Source organism: Anabas testudineus, chromosome 13, assembly GCF_900324465.2.
Source record: "Anabas testudineus chromosome 13, fAnaTes1.2, whole genome shotgun sequence".
Lineage (NCBI taxonomy): Eukaryota > Metazoa > Chordata > Actinopteri > Anabantiformes > Anabantidae > Anabas > Anabas testudineus.
In genome coordinates, this window is record NC_046622.1 from 24,303,096 (window position 1) to 24,320,959 (window position 17,864).

Sequence of the window (17,864 nt, forward strand, 5' to 3'; positions counted from 1 at the left end):
TTTTAAACAGCAACCCCCAGCATTCTCTACTCACTTTGTATTCAAGATCCTCCACCACCCGAAATACATTACAAAGGACAAATACACTTTACAGACAAACACACATTTATCCATAATTTTGCAATTACAACTACACTGTAATATTTTATACTTTTAGATAATATCACAAATAGAAGATTGACTAATCTGTAAGGGTTGTCATACTTGGAAGCAGGTAATCAGGGTGCAGTCCTCTGTGCTGTGCAGTGTTTTGTCAGTGTGTTTCCATGATAGCTGCCACAAGTCCCAAACAGATCAACCTCTGCTCTTCCAAATCAGTGCAGAATCTCTGCTGCCACTTGAAAGAGAAGGTGCCACTCCCTGCCCTATGACATGTTGTCTACTGCCTAGTTTAATAGCGCTTCTCTTAAGTATCTGAAACTAAGACCAGGGTGACTTGATGAGAACCATGGCTGCCATGAGGCCCAGGGGGCGAAGACAGAGTTTCCATCTAGCTAAAGCATGCAGCTGGAAAACAGGCAAGGAAGGTCTGTTGACTCTCCAGAGTCAGCCCAATTCAATTCAAATTGATTGCCATCAAAACGGAACTCAAAGAACCGCCACTGACCCCACCAAATGGGTATCTGGAAATAGGTCCAACATGGCAAACCAGTCTCCTGGGGTCACAGCCTGCTTAATTCAGGAAACTTTCAGCATCCAGCACCTCAAGTGCGACGAGTGGATATTTTTGCCTGAAGCACCTTACATTTGAGGAAGGGTTGCATTAGTGCCATTGGAACAGGTAGATATCATGTCCTTAATCTACACAGATCAGAGCCAGGCCAGAATCAGAGTCTGAGAATTAGTCCAGGTCAGAGCCAGAAGTAATTAGACTCCAAAAGAGTGTCCACAATCCAAAGTTCCAAAATCCAAGAGGTATGATACACACACACACACACACACACACAGGTTAATCTACTCTTTTTATCAATTTTTAATTTATCAAATGTACTGCCTTACCCTAACCCTGATTATCGCAGGAAATAGCAGAAATACAAAAAATGTTAAAAACATCTCAAACACTCATATAACATAAATTATGTAGTAATAAAAACACTTCAATACACACGTGTGGCATTGGCTTCTTAAACAAATGTAAAATGGTGAATGAAACCTTAACTTAAAGGACATGCAGCCTTTAACAACCATTTAAGGAGGAAACTGCACTTCTGACACTTACACTAATCAAAATCTTTCTATAAATATGATCAATGTCTCCTTTAACTCCTCAGTCATACACAAAACTATGATAATGGCAATACTCAGTAGTAGATGCACGCACGTTACACAAAATTGCATCTTCCACAACTTTCATATACAGGTATGATCATGCTTCACTCTGGCCTTGACCGTGCTGCATACTAACAAATTAAATGTCTAGGGTTGTCCACCAGATGGCGCATTTTTTTCACACAGTGAAAGGAAAAAGCAGCTTGGATGATGGATAAACAGGTGGATGTCTCTGCAATAAATACATGTGTTTGTGTAGAGAATGAGAGTGGATTCTTAGCACTGGTTAATTCGCTGATCGCCTCATCCACTGCCTTTGGTGCAAGGACATCTGTGACATCTGTCTCAGGTCTCAGTGTCTTGGACAACATGCAGAGCCTAGGATCAAACCACCTGTGATTAGAGAGCAACTTACAAGATGAAGCGGCCAATTCTGTAGATGCACATTTCTGCTCTAAAAGAATGTAGTTACAATGCCTCAACTTTCAGACAACCTGGTTTAGAAAATGGTCAAACGGAAGTGGATGTTTATAAAATTTGTAAATATAATCCAGCAGTGCTTGGTTAAGCTTGAAAGCTGTAAGTTTATGGCTTCTGGACATACTTGTATATAAGTTCCTTATAGTAAACCACCAACTAACAAAAGAGGTTTTGTTAGTTGGATGGGAAGGTGTGTAATTTAACCAATAGGCTGTTTGAGGTGATGGATCTCAAATATATCTGGTCCTCATGACTCAGGTGAAGTTGTTGCTTTCTAGAGCAGAAACATTTCTCAGCAACATTTCAGGTAACATCAAATCAGGCGACAACACTGCAGGACTTCAGGGAGAAGCAGGGTGGTGTAAGACCATTGTAACCAGTGCTGTTGGTTGGTTGTTCTGTCTGAATGGAGGCTCCCATTGTTATGTTTATCTAAGCTTGATTAGAAGATTCAAAGTCCTTTCTAAAGATAAACAGCTCCTGAAACAGGCAGACTGAGACACACTACATCCAAATGCAATAAGAATTGTTGAATTTTATTAGGTACATTTGTGAAGTCCAAGGCAGCCCAATACACCCAGAAACTGATAAACCTCTAGAAGGTAGTCTGGCAGCTGGGGCAGTGTGAGCTGCTATTCTTATGCTTATTTATAATAAAGAAAGTTGGTACAATATTCAATGCTGTCATCAATTCAACTTTTACAAAGTTTTCTCAGTTGAAGCGTCATGTGACTATTGTCAGTCTGTCTATCTGACGGTCTGTCTGTCTCTGTCTGTCTTACCAAACAGTGTGTGATTAAATTCTGTTCTCAGAACTGTGTCTATACTTAGTATTTGACATTGGCTTTAAGGTCAGATTTTTTGATCAAAGCTCCACCCTTAGGTTGGACCCTGGAATTGCATCATTGGTTCCAAAGCATTTCTCACACCTTGTCTACAGAGCACAAGGAGGCGACAAATAAGTGACTGATCAGGCCTGAAATCAGCGAAAATGAGCCGCTCCATCTGTACTTTACATACCGAGCCCTGGTTTTAACAATGTAGATGGTGAAGGTGGAGCTATATAACTAAACTGTACATTGTAACCACAGATGTCAAATAAACATAGTTGAATAAAGTACTCAAGGAATGGATTTAAATACAGTTTCAAGGTACTTGTACTTTAGTGAACTTGATATTTATTACTACTTTTACTGGTACTATATTGAGAGTATATTTCACATTTTTAGTTACTAGTTACTTTCCTCAGATGCAGTTAATACAAAATAAAATAATCTAATAAATCCTGATATATTATTATGAATTAACAATCTGTCAGTACAACGTTGTTAATATCAGCCTCCCCTTTAACAGCTGCTGTTGATACATATTTTATGTTTATAAATTAATTGATTAATTACTAATTGTCATAGTTCAAAGTTTTTTTTCTGAAGAATCTAGACTAGACTTGTAGATTAATGCTATAAACACACAACCAACATCAAATTCAATACTGTTTAAAATACTACAGACAGTAGGACATTAATTATGTTTCAGAGCAGACAGCAGAGGGCGACAGTGGTTCTGTCTGACACGGATGTTAACCGTTGGAAAAGCACGGTAAAGACGAAGAAGAGGAAGCAGCAGCGCATTGAAGACTTCCGGTTCAGATTATTAATGTGGCAGCAGAGTTAGAGGAGAAGAGAGAAACTCTCAGAGGCTCCGCTGCAGCTCACGGACGCGTAAGCTCAGAGCTCAGACCTTAAACCTTAAACCTCAGACCTTAAACCTTAAACCTCAGACCTTAAACCTCAGACCTTAAACCTTAAACCTCAGACCTTATCTGAACCTACCATACTGTCCGTCCGCTGCTAGCTCTGTTTAATCCTCCTCTAGGCTGGAGTTACCTGAGCTAGCTAACGTTAGTTAGTTAGTTAGTTTAAAGCTGCTCACTAACAGATAAGGTCACTTAATAAAGACAAATTAAAATAACATGTAGCAGCCAGAACACAACAGTTGATGGGCGTTAATTTGTAAAACTATTTTATCTGATAAAATATCACAGTTGACTATTTCAAATGAATATCACATTTGAAGATATCTTGTCTATTGCAGAGGGCTTACAAGTAAAAAAAAAAAAGTAGTTTATCATAACCCTCGATCACTGTTTCAGTGTTCTGTGTGTGAATGGAAATCCAGAAGCACAATATCAAAAACCTGTCCTGAACCAACATATTCATTTGTATTTTTATTAACGGTAGCTGTCAGCTGAGGAGGAAGGCACGATGCCCCCTTTAGTTGGAGCTGAGTTGATCCAGACCCCAGTGCAGCTCTATCGATATCTCCTCAGGTGTTGCAGGCTATTGCCAACCACAGCGATGCAGAATCACTATCAACACGCCATAAGACAGGTGAGGTCTTCACATGCGCGGGTGCAGAAATGTCCATTGTTGGACATTTGTATAATGCAGAACCTAGCATCCTATTCTGAATGCAATTTCTAAACCTAAAGATGGGAACTGCTAATGATACATAGAGCATCTCCAGATGTCTTGTTTTGATTGACGTGTGGTCCAAAAAACTGCTGAAGCTGATTAATTTTTTAACAGTCAACTAATAGATCGTTTCAGTTTCACTTCTTTACACCTCTCTATAAAGATCAAGTTATGAGTACAGCTACCAGTAGATGGTGGTGTGACCTAGCACCTGCTAGGTGGTTAATACTGATAAAATAACATTTTAGTGTTGACCTCCATCTTTCTCCTATAGCGCCATGTACTGATGCTTTAGTTTTTGTTCCCAGGGTTACAACAGTCACTCAGATGAAGACGACCCAGAGAGGATACAAATGATCATCCAGAGAGCGATAGCAGATGCTGACTGGATTCTGGATAAAGTAGGGCTAACCCTTTTGTTTAATAGTAAGTTAGTACTGAAATGCACGCTGCATATTTTAATTGTCTTTTTGATTTGACAGTACATCAAGAAGAAGTGAGCCCACAGCAGTGCTGCAGGGGACATGGGTTAACAGTGACAGAGATCATTAACATCCATAATGAAGCAAGTACCGTAAAAAGTGTAAATACTGTTCTTAGGTTGAAATGTGTACTGAACACAGCATCTGTTGTAATAAATGAATTCCCTTTAAGTAAAGCTTAGTTGTTTTATTTACAGACACATCCACAGTCAGACCACACTTACTGTACAAGCAACAGGTAGTAAAGCTGAGAGAAAGTGCCCCTGGGAATAAAGACGTTAATGTAATATGATGTACTAGATAAACGCCAGAATATATACAGTGGCAAAAACAAAAAAAGTATGTGAACCTTTTGGTATTTGCACTAATTTGTCATATAAGGTGATCTGATTTTCATCTAAGTCAAAAGTATTAACAAATATAATGACTTTATTAAGAACAATTATGAAAACCTCACAGTGGTAATAAGTAATTTGAAAGACCTTAGAAATTCAGCAGTCTATAGTAAGTTAACAATCTGGAGACACTTTGGGACTGTGGCTACTCTACCAAGAAGTGGGCATGTAGTCAAAATGACCCAAAGAGCACAACAAACATTTATCAACGAGGTAAAGAAACAACCCAGAGTGACAGCCAGAGATTAGAAGGCATCATTGTAACTGGCTAAAATCTGTGTTCATGAGTCTACAAAAGGTAAGACATTAAACAAGCAGGGTGTCTATGGCAGGATACCAGAAAGGAAGCTGCTGCTTACTAAAAAAAAAAACATTGCTGAACACATGAAGTTAGCCAATGAGCACATTGACAGCAGTATTGGCAATTTTTTTTTTATTGTTTTGTGGACTGATGAGACTAAGATTGAACTATTTGGAAAGAACACACAGCACAACATCTGGTGTAAAAAGGGTCTCAGCATCAGTAGTTAGAGGAACTGGGGGTGTTAAGTTATTATTTTTGAATCTGGGTGTGATACAAAATTAAGTTTGCTTATAAAATGAAAACCAATGTGTCTGCTCTGCTAAATATGAGACACTAGTGGCTGCCAATTCAGTTTTCTTGTTTCAGACAAAGCTGAAGGGTAGACACTTTTAGACACGTGTCAAAAACGCAAACTTTTTGAATATGAATATCAAGTCACCTTTATTGAAACAATACATACATTACTATTATGTATTGCTGTTCTTTTCTGCATTCTTGCAGCAAAAATACCATTTTTACTTGTGCAATGTACAGTATTTATTCAAGTATAACCATTTGTCATCTAATTACTATATGAAAGACAATGATACAAGACAAAAAAGTATGATAGGAGTAGACTGGTCCTTCTGTACTGTGCCCACATACTGGCTGTACCACAAGGGGTGAAATATAAGCAAAAATAATAGATGATTAAATTGACAAACTGTTTCAAACATTTCAAACCAAAATGTATTTACAGATACATGCACATGCAGTATTTCAATTGATACAAAAAGTTATCAAACTTGATATACAGAGTAATTCTTCAGTATAAATAGTATAAATATTCTTCCTTTGTATAAATAGCGACATCTTCTTTCATGTTGGTCTGAGATGTTGAGACATTTGGTGTGAACTTATCTTCAAGTCTACAACAATGGAATGCCTCACTGGCTGTTGCTTCACACGCACAGACATGGCAGAAATAAGGTCGAAGAAGAGGTGCAGATGTTGGAGATGTTGGAGCTTTGGGGTTGTTTCAAAAAACAGTTGCAGCAGAGTGATTCTCTGAAGTGGATTTCACTCAGAGGAGACAGGGCAGGCACTCCGGCACACTCACGATCGTACAATTCGTAGCTTTACTACTGCAGAATGAACTGGTCGATAAACTCGTTCTGTTCAGACTCCACTTTAGACAAAGCTTCATACTCGATACGATACCTACGACAGAAAACAGAACAAGAAACTAAGTGCAACACAATGAAATCACTGAAGTGAATGGTATAAATGTTAATGACACAGAAATAGTTTTTTTGTTTTCATGGACAGTAATTGTCTATTTAAAAAGTCATGTAAGCAGTGACAGCAAATAGTAAAGTATGAATCAGATAATTCGTTTTTTAGTTCGAACCCAACTAGAGCCCAAGAATTGTGGTGGCTGAACCCTCACGTAGTAACAAGTACTCTTATGTAAAGGGAAAGGTGCAGGAGCAAGAAGAGCTCCCTAGTTGGTTGTGGTTATTTATATGAGAAAACCTGGAAAGGTGAGACCAATCCCAGCCTGTCTCATGTGTTTGTATCCTTTATGCACCTTTATTGAGACAATTAAAAATGCACAGTGAGACCATAGGAATCACAGTGGTACAGCATGTCGCATGTTGCCTCTTGACAATGTAAAAAGTCAGCATGAACACGATACTGACCACAACTAAAATGTGACATTAGCCACTGAAAGTGGATATTGTTGTTAGGATGTAATTGTTACAGTATTTTCATGCTGTTCAATTGGCATTGTTTGGTTTGTAGATTTTCAGGCACATTACGACCAATTGGAGTGACAGAAGCTACACTTTACAACCATTTATCTGTTTATCATAAATGTTTACCCCTAGCTTTTTTTTAATTGTCAAAACTGTCAATGAGTTCCTCTTAGCTGATCAATTTAACTGGCTATTACATTAGCTTAACATAGCAACAGTTTGTGTGTGTTACTTATCCAAATAATTACAACTAAATATCTTGTACTTTTGGCTAATTCTACTGTGCTCACTACTGCTGCTTTTGCCTAAACGTTTAATTTGATTTGAATCTATTCTGTATGAAACCGTATACCTGAGGAATTTACACCTCTGTAATGTAAGACAGGTGCTAATAAGGTGCTCCGTTTGGCCATGCTGGTGGGGAAATCTGTTTTGTGGGGTGCACATCCAAGGTCACACTGAACTTTTACTGGCTAGGACAGTACAACAGACATTCTGATGGTACATTTATGGACTGTGTCCACCCAGCATCCCTGTCCCTGATGGTGGGTTATGAGATCGACCCACACACTGTTTACCTCTCAAGTTGCATCTTTTTCTCTGCAATGAGAGCCTGAAGCTGCTGCTGTTGAGCCTCCCTCTGTTTTGCCACTGACTTGAGCAGGTTTCTTGCTCCTATTGCCTAAAGGACAGAAACACAGTGTGGTTATTGTTAATGTCTCTCTCTTGCTCTCATAATTTTGAAACATAATGTACAGTATGCCTGAAAACAAATATGGTGAGTTAAACTAGACTTCTGCTAGTCTTGGGTGTATCCAAGCTTTGGCATATGAATACTAGAACTTTATCAATAACCAGTGAAAAAGAAACTTTAAATATCAATGCTTACTTTCATCTTCTCTGTCTCTGCTTCTTTTGCCAGTTCATCAACCAGCTCAATAAGACCTCCAACTATCTTCTGGAATTGGCCAATTTCTGTAAAACACCATACAAATTCATACACATGTACCAACTGTTTCTAGTGGAGTGGGGAAAATGAACTAGATCCAATCTTCCATGCTTACTGTCCACAAATTCTTTACACTCCTCCTTGAGCTCTGAGGTCTTCTGGCTGACATCAGGCTCCAGGACCCGTAGCTTGTTGAGTTCATCAAAATAGAAGCCTGCCTCCGCTAATGGGTCTTTAGCCATAGCCACGGTGCCTTTTACAAAGTAAAACACACAATTAAATTAAATACTGTTTTAAGTGGTAGGCTATGCACTTGGTGTTCATTGCACTTATACACTGAGTAACGTCAGAGGACTTTACACATAGATCAGCAGACCTTAATGTTTGATAAGGTATCTTATGATGACAAATGACTTGCGCAGCAGTCACTCTGATAATGTCCGTCTACAGTCACTTGGCTACCTGTAACGTCAACATGTTACCTGTTCGTTATGAACAAATCCAAACATTTCGCTAAAATGTGCCCTTCAATGGAAAAAACACCATATGTTAGGACGAGCCAGCGCCTCGTTATTTGCCGTTTTTATTTACTAGAGCTTGACGGACATATGTTTGTGTTATTTAATTAGTTACACAGTTAGGTTTCTTCAACTGTAGTGTAAATCTTCTGGTTTATGTTAAGCGACATAAGTTAGTTAACTGTGTGTAAACTGGCTTCCGTCGTTAACCTGAGGACTTGGCGACTTAACTATACGGTAACACCGATGTACCTATATTTAAAGACGTGAAACATATAGATTGCGTAAATGGTGGTAGACTTTCTAGCCGCTTTAATAAAAGCTTTAGCTAACGATATTTTGCTAAAATGAGTTAAATTAACTGACGTTAGTTGACCCAGCTAAGCTAGCTAGCGCTACAAAACGCTAGCCTGTTCACAAAACCCAACTAACGTTATTGCGCGACTTAAAAACACTCTGTTGTCTTTTTGACTTACGATGCTCTTCGTATGTCATTTATATCAAACTACACTGCATTTAGCACAGGAAATATGTGTGTTACCTGTTTAAGCCGCTAACACCGCTAACACCAATGCCTCTGTGTTGTAGGCTGACTATGTGGCAAAAGCAAGTAGCTAACGTTAGTGCACAACCTAAGCCCCGCCTCCTCCTCCCGCTGCCAAGGAAACCAAACGCGGCTGCTGCTGCTGTGTGTGTGTGTGTGTGTGTGTGTGTGTGTGTGTGTGTGTGTGTGTGTGTGTGTGTGTGTGGATCGCGCACGCATAATATTTTGATTTAAGGCAAATGTGTAAATTTATTCCAGTCTACTGCGTGTTATTGTCAAAATTTGAGATCATCTTATATCGAAGATGGGATCGTATAAGATTATGAATAGGTTAGAGTCATGAGGGTTAGGGTTAGAAAAAGTAAAAGTAATACCTAGAACAAGTCGTTTCACACCAGTCCATGTTTCAGATTTGAGGGGGTCCCTGATATTACCTCAGAACCAGCAAGATAATACAGTTGTTTTTTACTTTTATTTATTTATTTGAGAAAAGAGCTTTATTCTTAAGAACAATATTAAATATACCCCATCTGTGTTATTTACATGAATTTATTATATAGTCTATAACTATACATAACTCCAATTAGAAAATCTTCTATTTGATACTTCCTAATCCTGACTGTGGGAGGCAGCATTCTTCCAAGCGTCCAAATCTCTGCCCGTGTAACCTCATCTGAAGAAGACGGGGAAGAGAATTTTACTTTTCACATGAGTAGATAACTCCTAGGTTTATACTGTTGTTGATGTCTGTCTTACGGCGATAAAGGAAAAGTCAACTAGTCATATGGTGTGCGGTTATATGATAACAGCTACAGTTAGCACGGAAAGGATGGTAAGTATTCGTCAAAGTTTCTAATGCAGTGCATTCCCTGTGTGATGTAAGCTAGCTAACCTTAGCCAGGAAGAGTAACGCAAAGCTTCAGAATTCAGCTGTCACTTTTGTTTAGTTTTCGTTAAACTTACATTTAAGGCGTTTCCGTAAGTTAACATTTTAAACATTATCTTACGGTAAAGTTGGTGCGTCTTTAGCTCAAGACTTAACCCTAACCTAGATGTTTTTCAAATGTTAGGTTACATCTTCAGTTCATAATATTGGCTAGTTTGTCTTGAATTCATAATGAAAGTTTTATACAGCATAAGTTAGCTAACCTGATCAAATATGCTCCCTAACTAACCTAACGTTAGGTAGGAAGTGGGGGGGCAACAGAGTGACGCACAGGGAACATACGTTAGCGTCACAATAAGATTTAGTTGCAACAATTCTCTGTAGCTTCCGTTTACAACATCCTAAAGGGAACACATTTGAAGGGAGTTTAGTCTAATACAATTCTATAACGTTAACATTGTAACTATGACTAGAACAAAACACTGACGCTAACCTGGCTTCATTCTCAGTGTGCTGTTGACTCAGCAGTACTAGGATAACGCTAACTAAGTTATCTGTTCGTTTTCCAAGTAGCTAACGGCAATTTCACTATGACATTTGTACAGCAAGGTTAGATTACTTAACTATCAGTGTCAAGCTTGTTCCTGTTATTAACAAGTTATTATATTAACAAGTTTATATTTGTTAAGATTCGGCGTAAAGTTACGGTAAAGTTTATCATTAAGCTCATGCTAGCTAGCCAAACAACTAACGTCAGTGTTATTTCCAACACGTAGACAATTCTGCCGTTAAACGCAAGTGTTTGTAAGTTGTAGTCTGCATAAAAAACGTATTAAGATTTTAACATTAACGGTGTCACACTTCACGCTGTTCTGTCAAAAACACAAAGGAATAGTCCAGTTAGGTGTAGCTCCACTGCAGGAGGAGATCTGCCAATTTTCGGAAAGCAGAATTTAAGTTACTTTAAAGAAATGTTGCTGTTTGTGCCTTTACTAACTGATATATGCGCCCTCCCCACCCCGTTAGTTTCCTGTCCAGCTACATTCCAGTTAATGGGGAGGGGATCTGAGGAAAAGATAACAGCACGGTAAATGGTTTCCACTATGTAGTGTGATATGTGCCTTCAGCCACTGGGGGTCCTGCTTTACAAGTTAAATGCTGTTATCTAGCGTTGACCTTTGTTGGGAAGCTTCATGGTGAAATATCTGCTCTAATCCATCACACCATGTCTTCCCAGGAATGATCTGTAGCAGTGACAGGTTGTGGCGGCCTCATCAGTAGCTGTCACCACGGCGGGGGACCTACGAACCTCCGTCTGCAGGGTGGTCATCTACCTCCAAAAGGAAATGTCCGGAGACAGCTGCCTGCCCCAGCATCACACTCAGTCCAGCTCCACCTCCCCAGCCCCTCCTCTGACCTGTCCCAAGACCAAGACCTGCAGTTATCGAGGGGCAGCTGGCCTGGGCAACAAGTATGTCCGGCTTAATGTTGGTGGCACCCTGTTTTACACTACACTACAAATACTGACCAAGCAGAACTCCATGCTGAAAGCCATGTTCAGTGGAAAGAAGGAAGTGTTCACTGATAGAGATGGTAAGCCAGAGACTATATATAACTATATGGTTCTATTGTGTTTTCTTAACATAAATCTGTCAGTATTAATCCTGAAACTAGTATTACCATTTTAATGTTTTATTAAATATGACCTTGCAGATTAACTAAAAAAAACAACAACAAAAAAAAAAAACCTTTTGACATTTATGTTTCACTGTGATGACCTATGATGTGTATATAGTTTAACAAAAAAAAAATGACTTCACTAATGCGTCAATGTCATGTTTTAGGAAATGAAATTACAAATGTCACTGCTCATTATAATCACAGTTGGTCTAACATAGAATGTAGTTATTCTGAATTAACACCAGAAAGGCCCTTCCATAATTAAATTGTCACAGGACTATTCTCCAGTGGCTTAGATGAAACGGGTACATGTTCACATTGTTAACATTGTCTGTTTCTGTTCAGGTTGGATCCTGATCGATCGCAGTGGGAAACACTTTGGCAGCATCTTGTGCTACCTGCGGGATGGCACAATAACCTTGCCCAAAGGCCGTCAGGCTGTCCAGGAGCTGTTGGCTGAGGCGAAGTATTACCTCATCCAGAGCCTATTTGAGCTTTGTCAAAACACCCTGCAGGTCAGTAACAGCCACACGTAGTAGTATATATGTATTTTGAAATATGGAGAAAAGAGGATGTAAGATGAAGGCTTCCTTAGACCGTTTTTATCTCAGTCTAATACACAATATGTTCAAGCCAGTTAGGGAGTTAGTCAAAAATACCCAGTTGGAAATTTCGGGTAATATTAGCCCAGCTTGTGCCTTTCATATATTACATACAACTTTCCAAATACAGCAGTACAAATAAATCCCGAGGAGATTTCCCAAAACATCAAAGACTTTTCTGTCTTTGGGATAAAAAATAATTCTGGATGATCCAGTTTCTCAGGTATGACACTTCTACAAAAATAGAGATGGTGACATTGTCTTGCTTGCTTTGATCAAAATCAGGCAAAGTGAATTTGTTTTTATGAGCAACAACAACAAAAAAAGACAATAATATTAGCTGCATAAAATGATAGATACAAACTAAGCCCTGCCTGGTCCCGTGAGCAGGTCCCAATCCCAGGCCTTGCTCCAGAGTGGGTCCTCAGTAATGCCAATCCAGGTAACATGTTATTATTATTGAACTATTCATAAGGGGTTTGTGCCCATTACCTAGAACCTGGTTGCCTTGGAAGACCCTACTAGGGACTTTAAGCCTCCGGCAACATAGCTTCTAGGCTGCTAGGGTCATATGGGAACTCGCACCCCTCCACCACTATAAGGTGGCAGTACAAGGAGCTTGGAGTAGAGTACAGGCATCTGTTTTGGATACATTCGGGAAGTCTTCCTGTGGAGGTGTTCTGGACATGTCCCACAGGGAGAAGGCCCTAGGAAAGACCCAGAGGATGTTGGAGGGACTATGTCTCTCAACTGGCTTTGGAGACCTGTCTAGGTAAAGGGAAGTCTGCGCTTCAGAAAAGTGAAAGAAGATAGATGGATGGGTGGATGGATTTTCAAAGCAGTATATAAGTGGTCTTCATACTTTCCAAAGGGACTGCATTTGCTGCAGCAGTGTGTTCTGTTCAGCTCTACAAAAAAGACTCTCAGGTGCATAGATTTGATTTGCTGTGGACCAGTGTCTGTGTTCATGCCTCTTGGCTGTGGCAGGAATACACTTTGATGCACCATCTGTGCAAGACAAGTGGCAGTGGGTATGCATCACACTGACAGATGTTTACAGGAATGTCTGCTGGACTGCCAGGGTGTGCACATCCTCTGGTTTCTAGGGGGACATATTGTGAGGCAGCGAGACAGTTCTAATTCTAAGCTCAGCAGCTGTCATTCATTCATCATCATGTCAGGTAGTTTATGAATGAACAGCACACCAACTGCCTACTGAGCTCCACAAGTACTGTGGCTTAAAGCAGAGGACATCTTGAGGGTGTTTTTTTACAGGTGTAGTGTTATGACAGCTGTTTATATATTTTATCCACCACTTTGAAATCAGTAAGGCTAGGCTAAATAATAAACTCATCTCTATAATGCAATGCAGATCAACAGAAGCCTCCAGATTGATCATCCACTTTCATCAGCTCATCTGAAGCAGTTAGGATTACATTAACAAAGGAGAATTTACTTGAGTTGTATTAGAATATATTTGTTTTAGCTAGGTGTATCTATTATACTGCCAACAGAGTGTATACGTAATATTGAAATCAGTGAAAAGAATCCTCCCATTAACAGCACTCAGTTGTCAGATGTCCATAGGCGTCCTCTGTCACTCTTCACTGAACTGCAGCAGCAGCAGCTATTTTCAGACTTGAATGTCATGCTGTGTTAGAAATGTGTATGTACCGCAGTAATGGAAAAATCTGGAACAGGGTAAATAATGTCAAAAGCCACTACAAATGATATTATACCTAGACGTGATGGCATTTAACATCCTGTGTATGTTCACTTCTCATTGGCAGGACAGTAAAGAGCAACCGCTGTGTGTTGTACCTGTGGTCACCTCCATTAAGGAAGAGGAGAGGCTTATACAGTCTTCTACTAAGGTAAATACAGAGCTGCTGGACTTGTTAGTTTGTTAGTGAAGCTGCAAATCATTGAAACTGCAAATATTAGTATAATCTTGAGCTTTTCGAACATCTCCCAAAGGAGATCTTTCTCCAGAGCTAGGTTACAATGAAACACAAAGTGAAATTAGATAATTAAAGAATAATATGTTAGCTACAACATTTAAAAGTAATTTAGCAGCTTTTCCACAATGAAGATAACATTTACTTACATTTTTGTTAAGTCAGAACATTTTCTTATTCATATCCACAATGTTTCCTTTTTGTAGTGCTTTTACCCAATGTATGAAGCCTACTCAATCAATAGTCTGTACCATTTTGATGTTAAAGCAATATAATCTTGATATTTAATGTTCGCTTTCCTCCATTAGCCTGTAGTAAAGCTGGTGTACAACCGAAGCAATAACAAGTACTCCTACACAAGGTAAGAAAGTCCTCCAGAGATCCCACTTGTTCCATCAGTAGAAGATTGACGAGTTCACTTTTCTTCTTCTGCTTAGTACTCAGTGAGAGAAACTGATTTATTTGTTTTGTGGCAATAATCTCTAATTTGCCACCAGCTGCAGAGTGGAGAAACACTTAAAAGATGAAACACTTCCTCCACATCAATTTGCTTTTGTTTCAACAGTAACTCAGACGACAACCTTTTGAAGAACATTGAGCTGTTCGACAGGCTGTCTCTCAGCTACAGTGGCAGAGTCCTCTTCATCAAAGATGTGATTGGAGACGAAATCTGCTGCTGGTCCTTTTACGGACAGGGCCGTAAGCTGGCTGAGGTGTGCTGCACCTCCATTGTCTATGCCACAGAGAAAAAGCAGACCAAGGTGAGGATGTAGCAAGGCAAAAAGGCTTTAGTATCTTCCTCTCTCCCATAGCTTTCCCATCAGCACCATTGTTGTTCAGTTTTCCCCTGAAGGTGGACTCATGAACATTAACATTAGCCAATGACAGTTAACTGGTGGAGTCCAAACTCTTGAGAGATTCTCTTGTACCCCTACCAGTCTGGTGAGCATCATTAGAAATGCTCTGTTGCATCCATCCTTCAAATGAATTATTAATGCTCATATTTTTGTACACACAAATATTAAGATAATTTGCTATATTAAATCAGATTTATTTAGTCCTGTGTGTTTAGTTGGCCTCTCGACTGACATGCCGCAAGGCATTTGTTAAACACTAAGTTAAATGTAACTTGTTCAGTTACAGCAGCCCACAGAAATAGCTTTTGAAATTAGAAGTAGATATGGATGCTTATTCGTGTAGACATAGCAACTTAAAAATAGTTGTACCTAATAACAGGTTGTTGTACGTTTGAGTTGAGAAACACACATTTCCTTAAAAAAAAATCATGCAAGTAGCCTTTCAATACCATTTATTTATGATATTGCAAATTGCAAACTATCAACAACAAAGACAATATGCTCTATCATCAAATTGTGCAGCCCTAGTTGTATGTTGGGGAAGTCTTTCTGAGGACAGTGACAGTGGCTGAATCTGAAGACTAGAATCTTTACATATCATGCTCTTTATAATTATTTATGTGACCATCTTGGTGACTCAAGATCTGTCAAAAATCTGTAACAACAGTTTTGTTCTTTTCCTCTATCAGGTGGAGTTTCCTGAAGCTCGTATCTATGAGGAGACTCTGAACACGTTGCTGTACGAGACAATGCCGCTGCCTGATAACTCCCTGCTGGAGGCCACTCGGCGAAGCTACAACAACTGCGGCTTTCACAGTGAGGAAGAGGAGGGCCCCGGAGGAGCTGAGCTTCGAGAGCGAGTCCGTCGAATCCACGTAAAGAGGTACAGCACGTACGACGACCGACCGCTGGGACACTGAGCCTGAAGCCTGGACACATTTCAGCCTTTCATATTGACAATGAACATAAAAACTAAAGTCTTTTGATGCTTATTTGTTTCTATTTTGAACATTGTTCAATCATGTTAATGCCTCTACCACTATCTAACAGAACTCAAGACTGTGGCCTTTATTATTATTGTACTAGTATCTAGACAACTGTAGTTTTTTTTTTTTTATTTAATTTAGGTTAGATGCACTATTTTTTAGAGGACAACTGTTACAATCATAGCACTTACAGTCTGCATCAGCAGGAGAGCATGCTTCATATTTATAAATTGTATTTTTAATATGCATTTACAAGTTCAAAACAGCCTGTTTGCCAAAGATGAACGTGTTTTAGTTTTGACCAGAATGAGTATGCTGTTAACCATAATGCCTTGTTTTCCACATGTGAAGATAAACTTTCTTGTTATTCACTTTGTTCTTGTCGTTTAGATTGTAGTATGCAGGAATCTGCATTTATTTACTTTATCTACAACTCAGCTCAAACAACTAAGGATGTCTCATGTCATGTCGCTTCTTTTGAAAGCAGCTTCTAAAGGCATGAGACAACAAACACTATTGGAAATACAAAAGATGAGCAATACATTTTTAGTGCAGGCAAACAGCCTGCCTTTAATAAAAAACATCAATTGGTTATCTCACTTTTTCCATGAATTCATGAACAATAACAAGTTGGTTAGCACATACAACATGGGGAAAAAAATATTAGATTTATTTTTTTTCTCTTTTTGTGTTTTGTAGTTTCTTGTTTATTGTAATTTCGTAACAACTACTTGAAGAGTTGTGCAGAAATACAAAGAGTGAAGCAGAGCTGTGCCAAATAGGGGAGAAAGAGGGCTGGACAATGGAGAGTGGATTCATTGTGGGTTTCATGTTAGTGCAAGTTTAAGTTGCATATTGCAGCTGTATGTGTATAATATTCTATGGTTTGCGCAGCCAGAGTTCAAATCAACCAAAGTATTTTTATTGTTATTGTTACTGTTGATGCTGCTTCCCAGTTGCAGTGAAAGGAAAGCAACAAGAAGAAGGCAGTCCATTAAACCATTTAACATTAACACACACAACATAACCCTAATCAAGAACATACAGTGGCAAGGAAAGGTATATGAACCTTTTGAAATTTTGTGGGTTTCTGCATTCATTTGTCATAAAACATGATCTGATCTTCATCTAAGTCAAGTGTATTAACACATTTAATGTGTCTATAATAATAGGCAATAATCGTTCCATAGCATCTCTACTGGATTGAGGCCCCCAAATCATGATGTTTCCTCCACCATACTTTACGATTGGGATATTTTCATGATGATATACAGTGACCATTTTATACCAGATGTAGTGCTGTGTGTTCTTTCCAAATAGTTCAATCTTAGTTTCATCAGTCCACAAAACATTTAGCCAATACTGCTGTAGCGTGACAATGTGCTTTTTGTGTCCTGTCATAGAAACCCTGCTTGTTCAAAGTTTTACATACTGTAGACCCATGAACACAGATGTTAATCCGTTCCAATGATACCTTTAAATCTTTGGCTGTCACTCAGGGTTGTTTCTTTACCCTTCTTCTTCTGCCGAGCAAACTTAAAAGATTTAAGTATTTTTTGTCAGTCAAAGTAGCTCTAGTCCACACCTCCAGGTATGCTAGCACCGGACTCTAGTTAGCTTTTTTGAGGTCATTATTCCAAGGGTTCACATACTTGTTCCACTAGCACTATGTGGTTATAATAATCATTTTTTGTGTTATTATTTTAGGCACAATATATTTGTTAATACTCTTGACTTAGAT

General features: G+C 39.0%; 3 protein-coding genes across 4 annotated transcripts; 2 read left to right on the top strand and 1 right to left on the bottom strand.

The window, feature by feature from the left end:
• Positions 1-3,351: 3,351 nt before the first annotated feature.
• Positions 3,352-4,881, top strand: lyrm9 (LYR motif containing 9). Its single transcript, XM_026375963.2, has 4 exons — positions 3,352-3,470; positions 3,990-4,139; positions 4,532-4,624; positions 4,706-4,881. The coding sequence occupies exons 2-4, from the start codon at positions 4,014-4,016 to the stop codon at positions 4,721-4,723; spliced, it is 237 nt and encodes a 78-aa protein (XP_026231748.1). The 5' UTR covers positions 3,352-3,470; positions 3,990-4,013; the 3' UTR covers positions 4,724-4,881.
• A 72-nt stretch (positions 4,882-4,953) lies between these two features.
• On the bottom strand, positions 4,954-9,254 carry ift20 (intraflagellar transport 20 homolog (Chlamydomonas)). Its single transcript, XM_026364369.1, has 5 exons — positions 9,152-9,254; positions 8,208-8,345; positions 8,033-8,118; positions 7,722-7,825; positions 4,954-6,604 (listed from the first exon to the last, which is right to left on the bottom strand). The coding sequence occupies exons 2-5, from the start codon at positions 8,332-8,334 to the stop codon at positions 6,526-6,528; spliced, it is 396 nt and encodes a 131-aa protein (XP_026220154.1). The 5' UTR covers positions 8,335-8,345; positions 9,152-9,254; the 3' UTR covers positions 4,954-6,525.
• A 544-nt stretch (positions 9,255-9,798) lies between these two features.
• On the top strand, positions 9,799-16,494 carry tnfaip1 (tumor necrosis factor, alpha-induced protein 1 (endothelial)). Of its 2 annotated transcripts, XM_026339250.1 has the most exons (8): positions 9,799-9,986; positions 11,067-11,127; positions 11,278-11,633; positions 12,066-12,235; positions 14,113-14,196; positions 14,589-14,641; positions 14,846-15,041; positions 15,827-16,494. In XM_026339250.1, the coding sequence occupies exons 3-8, from the start codon at positions 11,387-11,389 to the stop codon at positions 16,055-16,057; spliced, it is 981 nt and encodes a 326-aa protein (XP_026195035.1). In that variant the 5' UTR covers positions 9,799-9,986; positions 11,067-11,127; positions 11,278-11,386; the 3' UTR covers positions 16,058-16,494. The 2 variants fall into 2 exon arrangements, with proteins under 2 accessions (XP_026195035.1, XP_026195026.1); XM_026339241.1 differs by lacking the exon at positions 11,067-11,127 and having other exon boundaries at positions 9,800-9,986.
• The last annotated feature ends 1,370 nt before the right edge of the window (positions 16,495-17,864 follow it).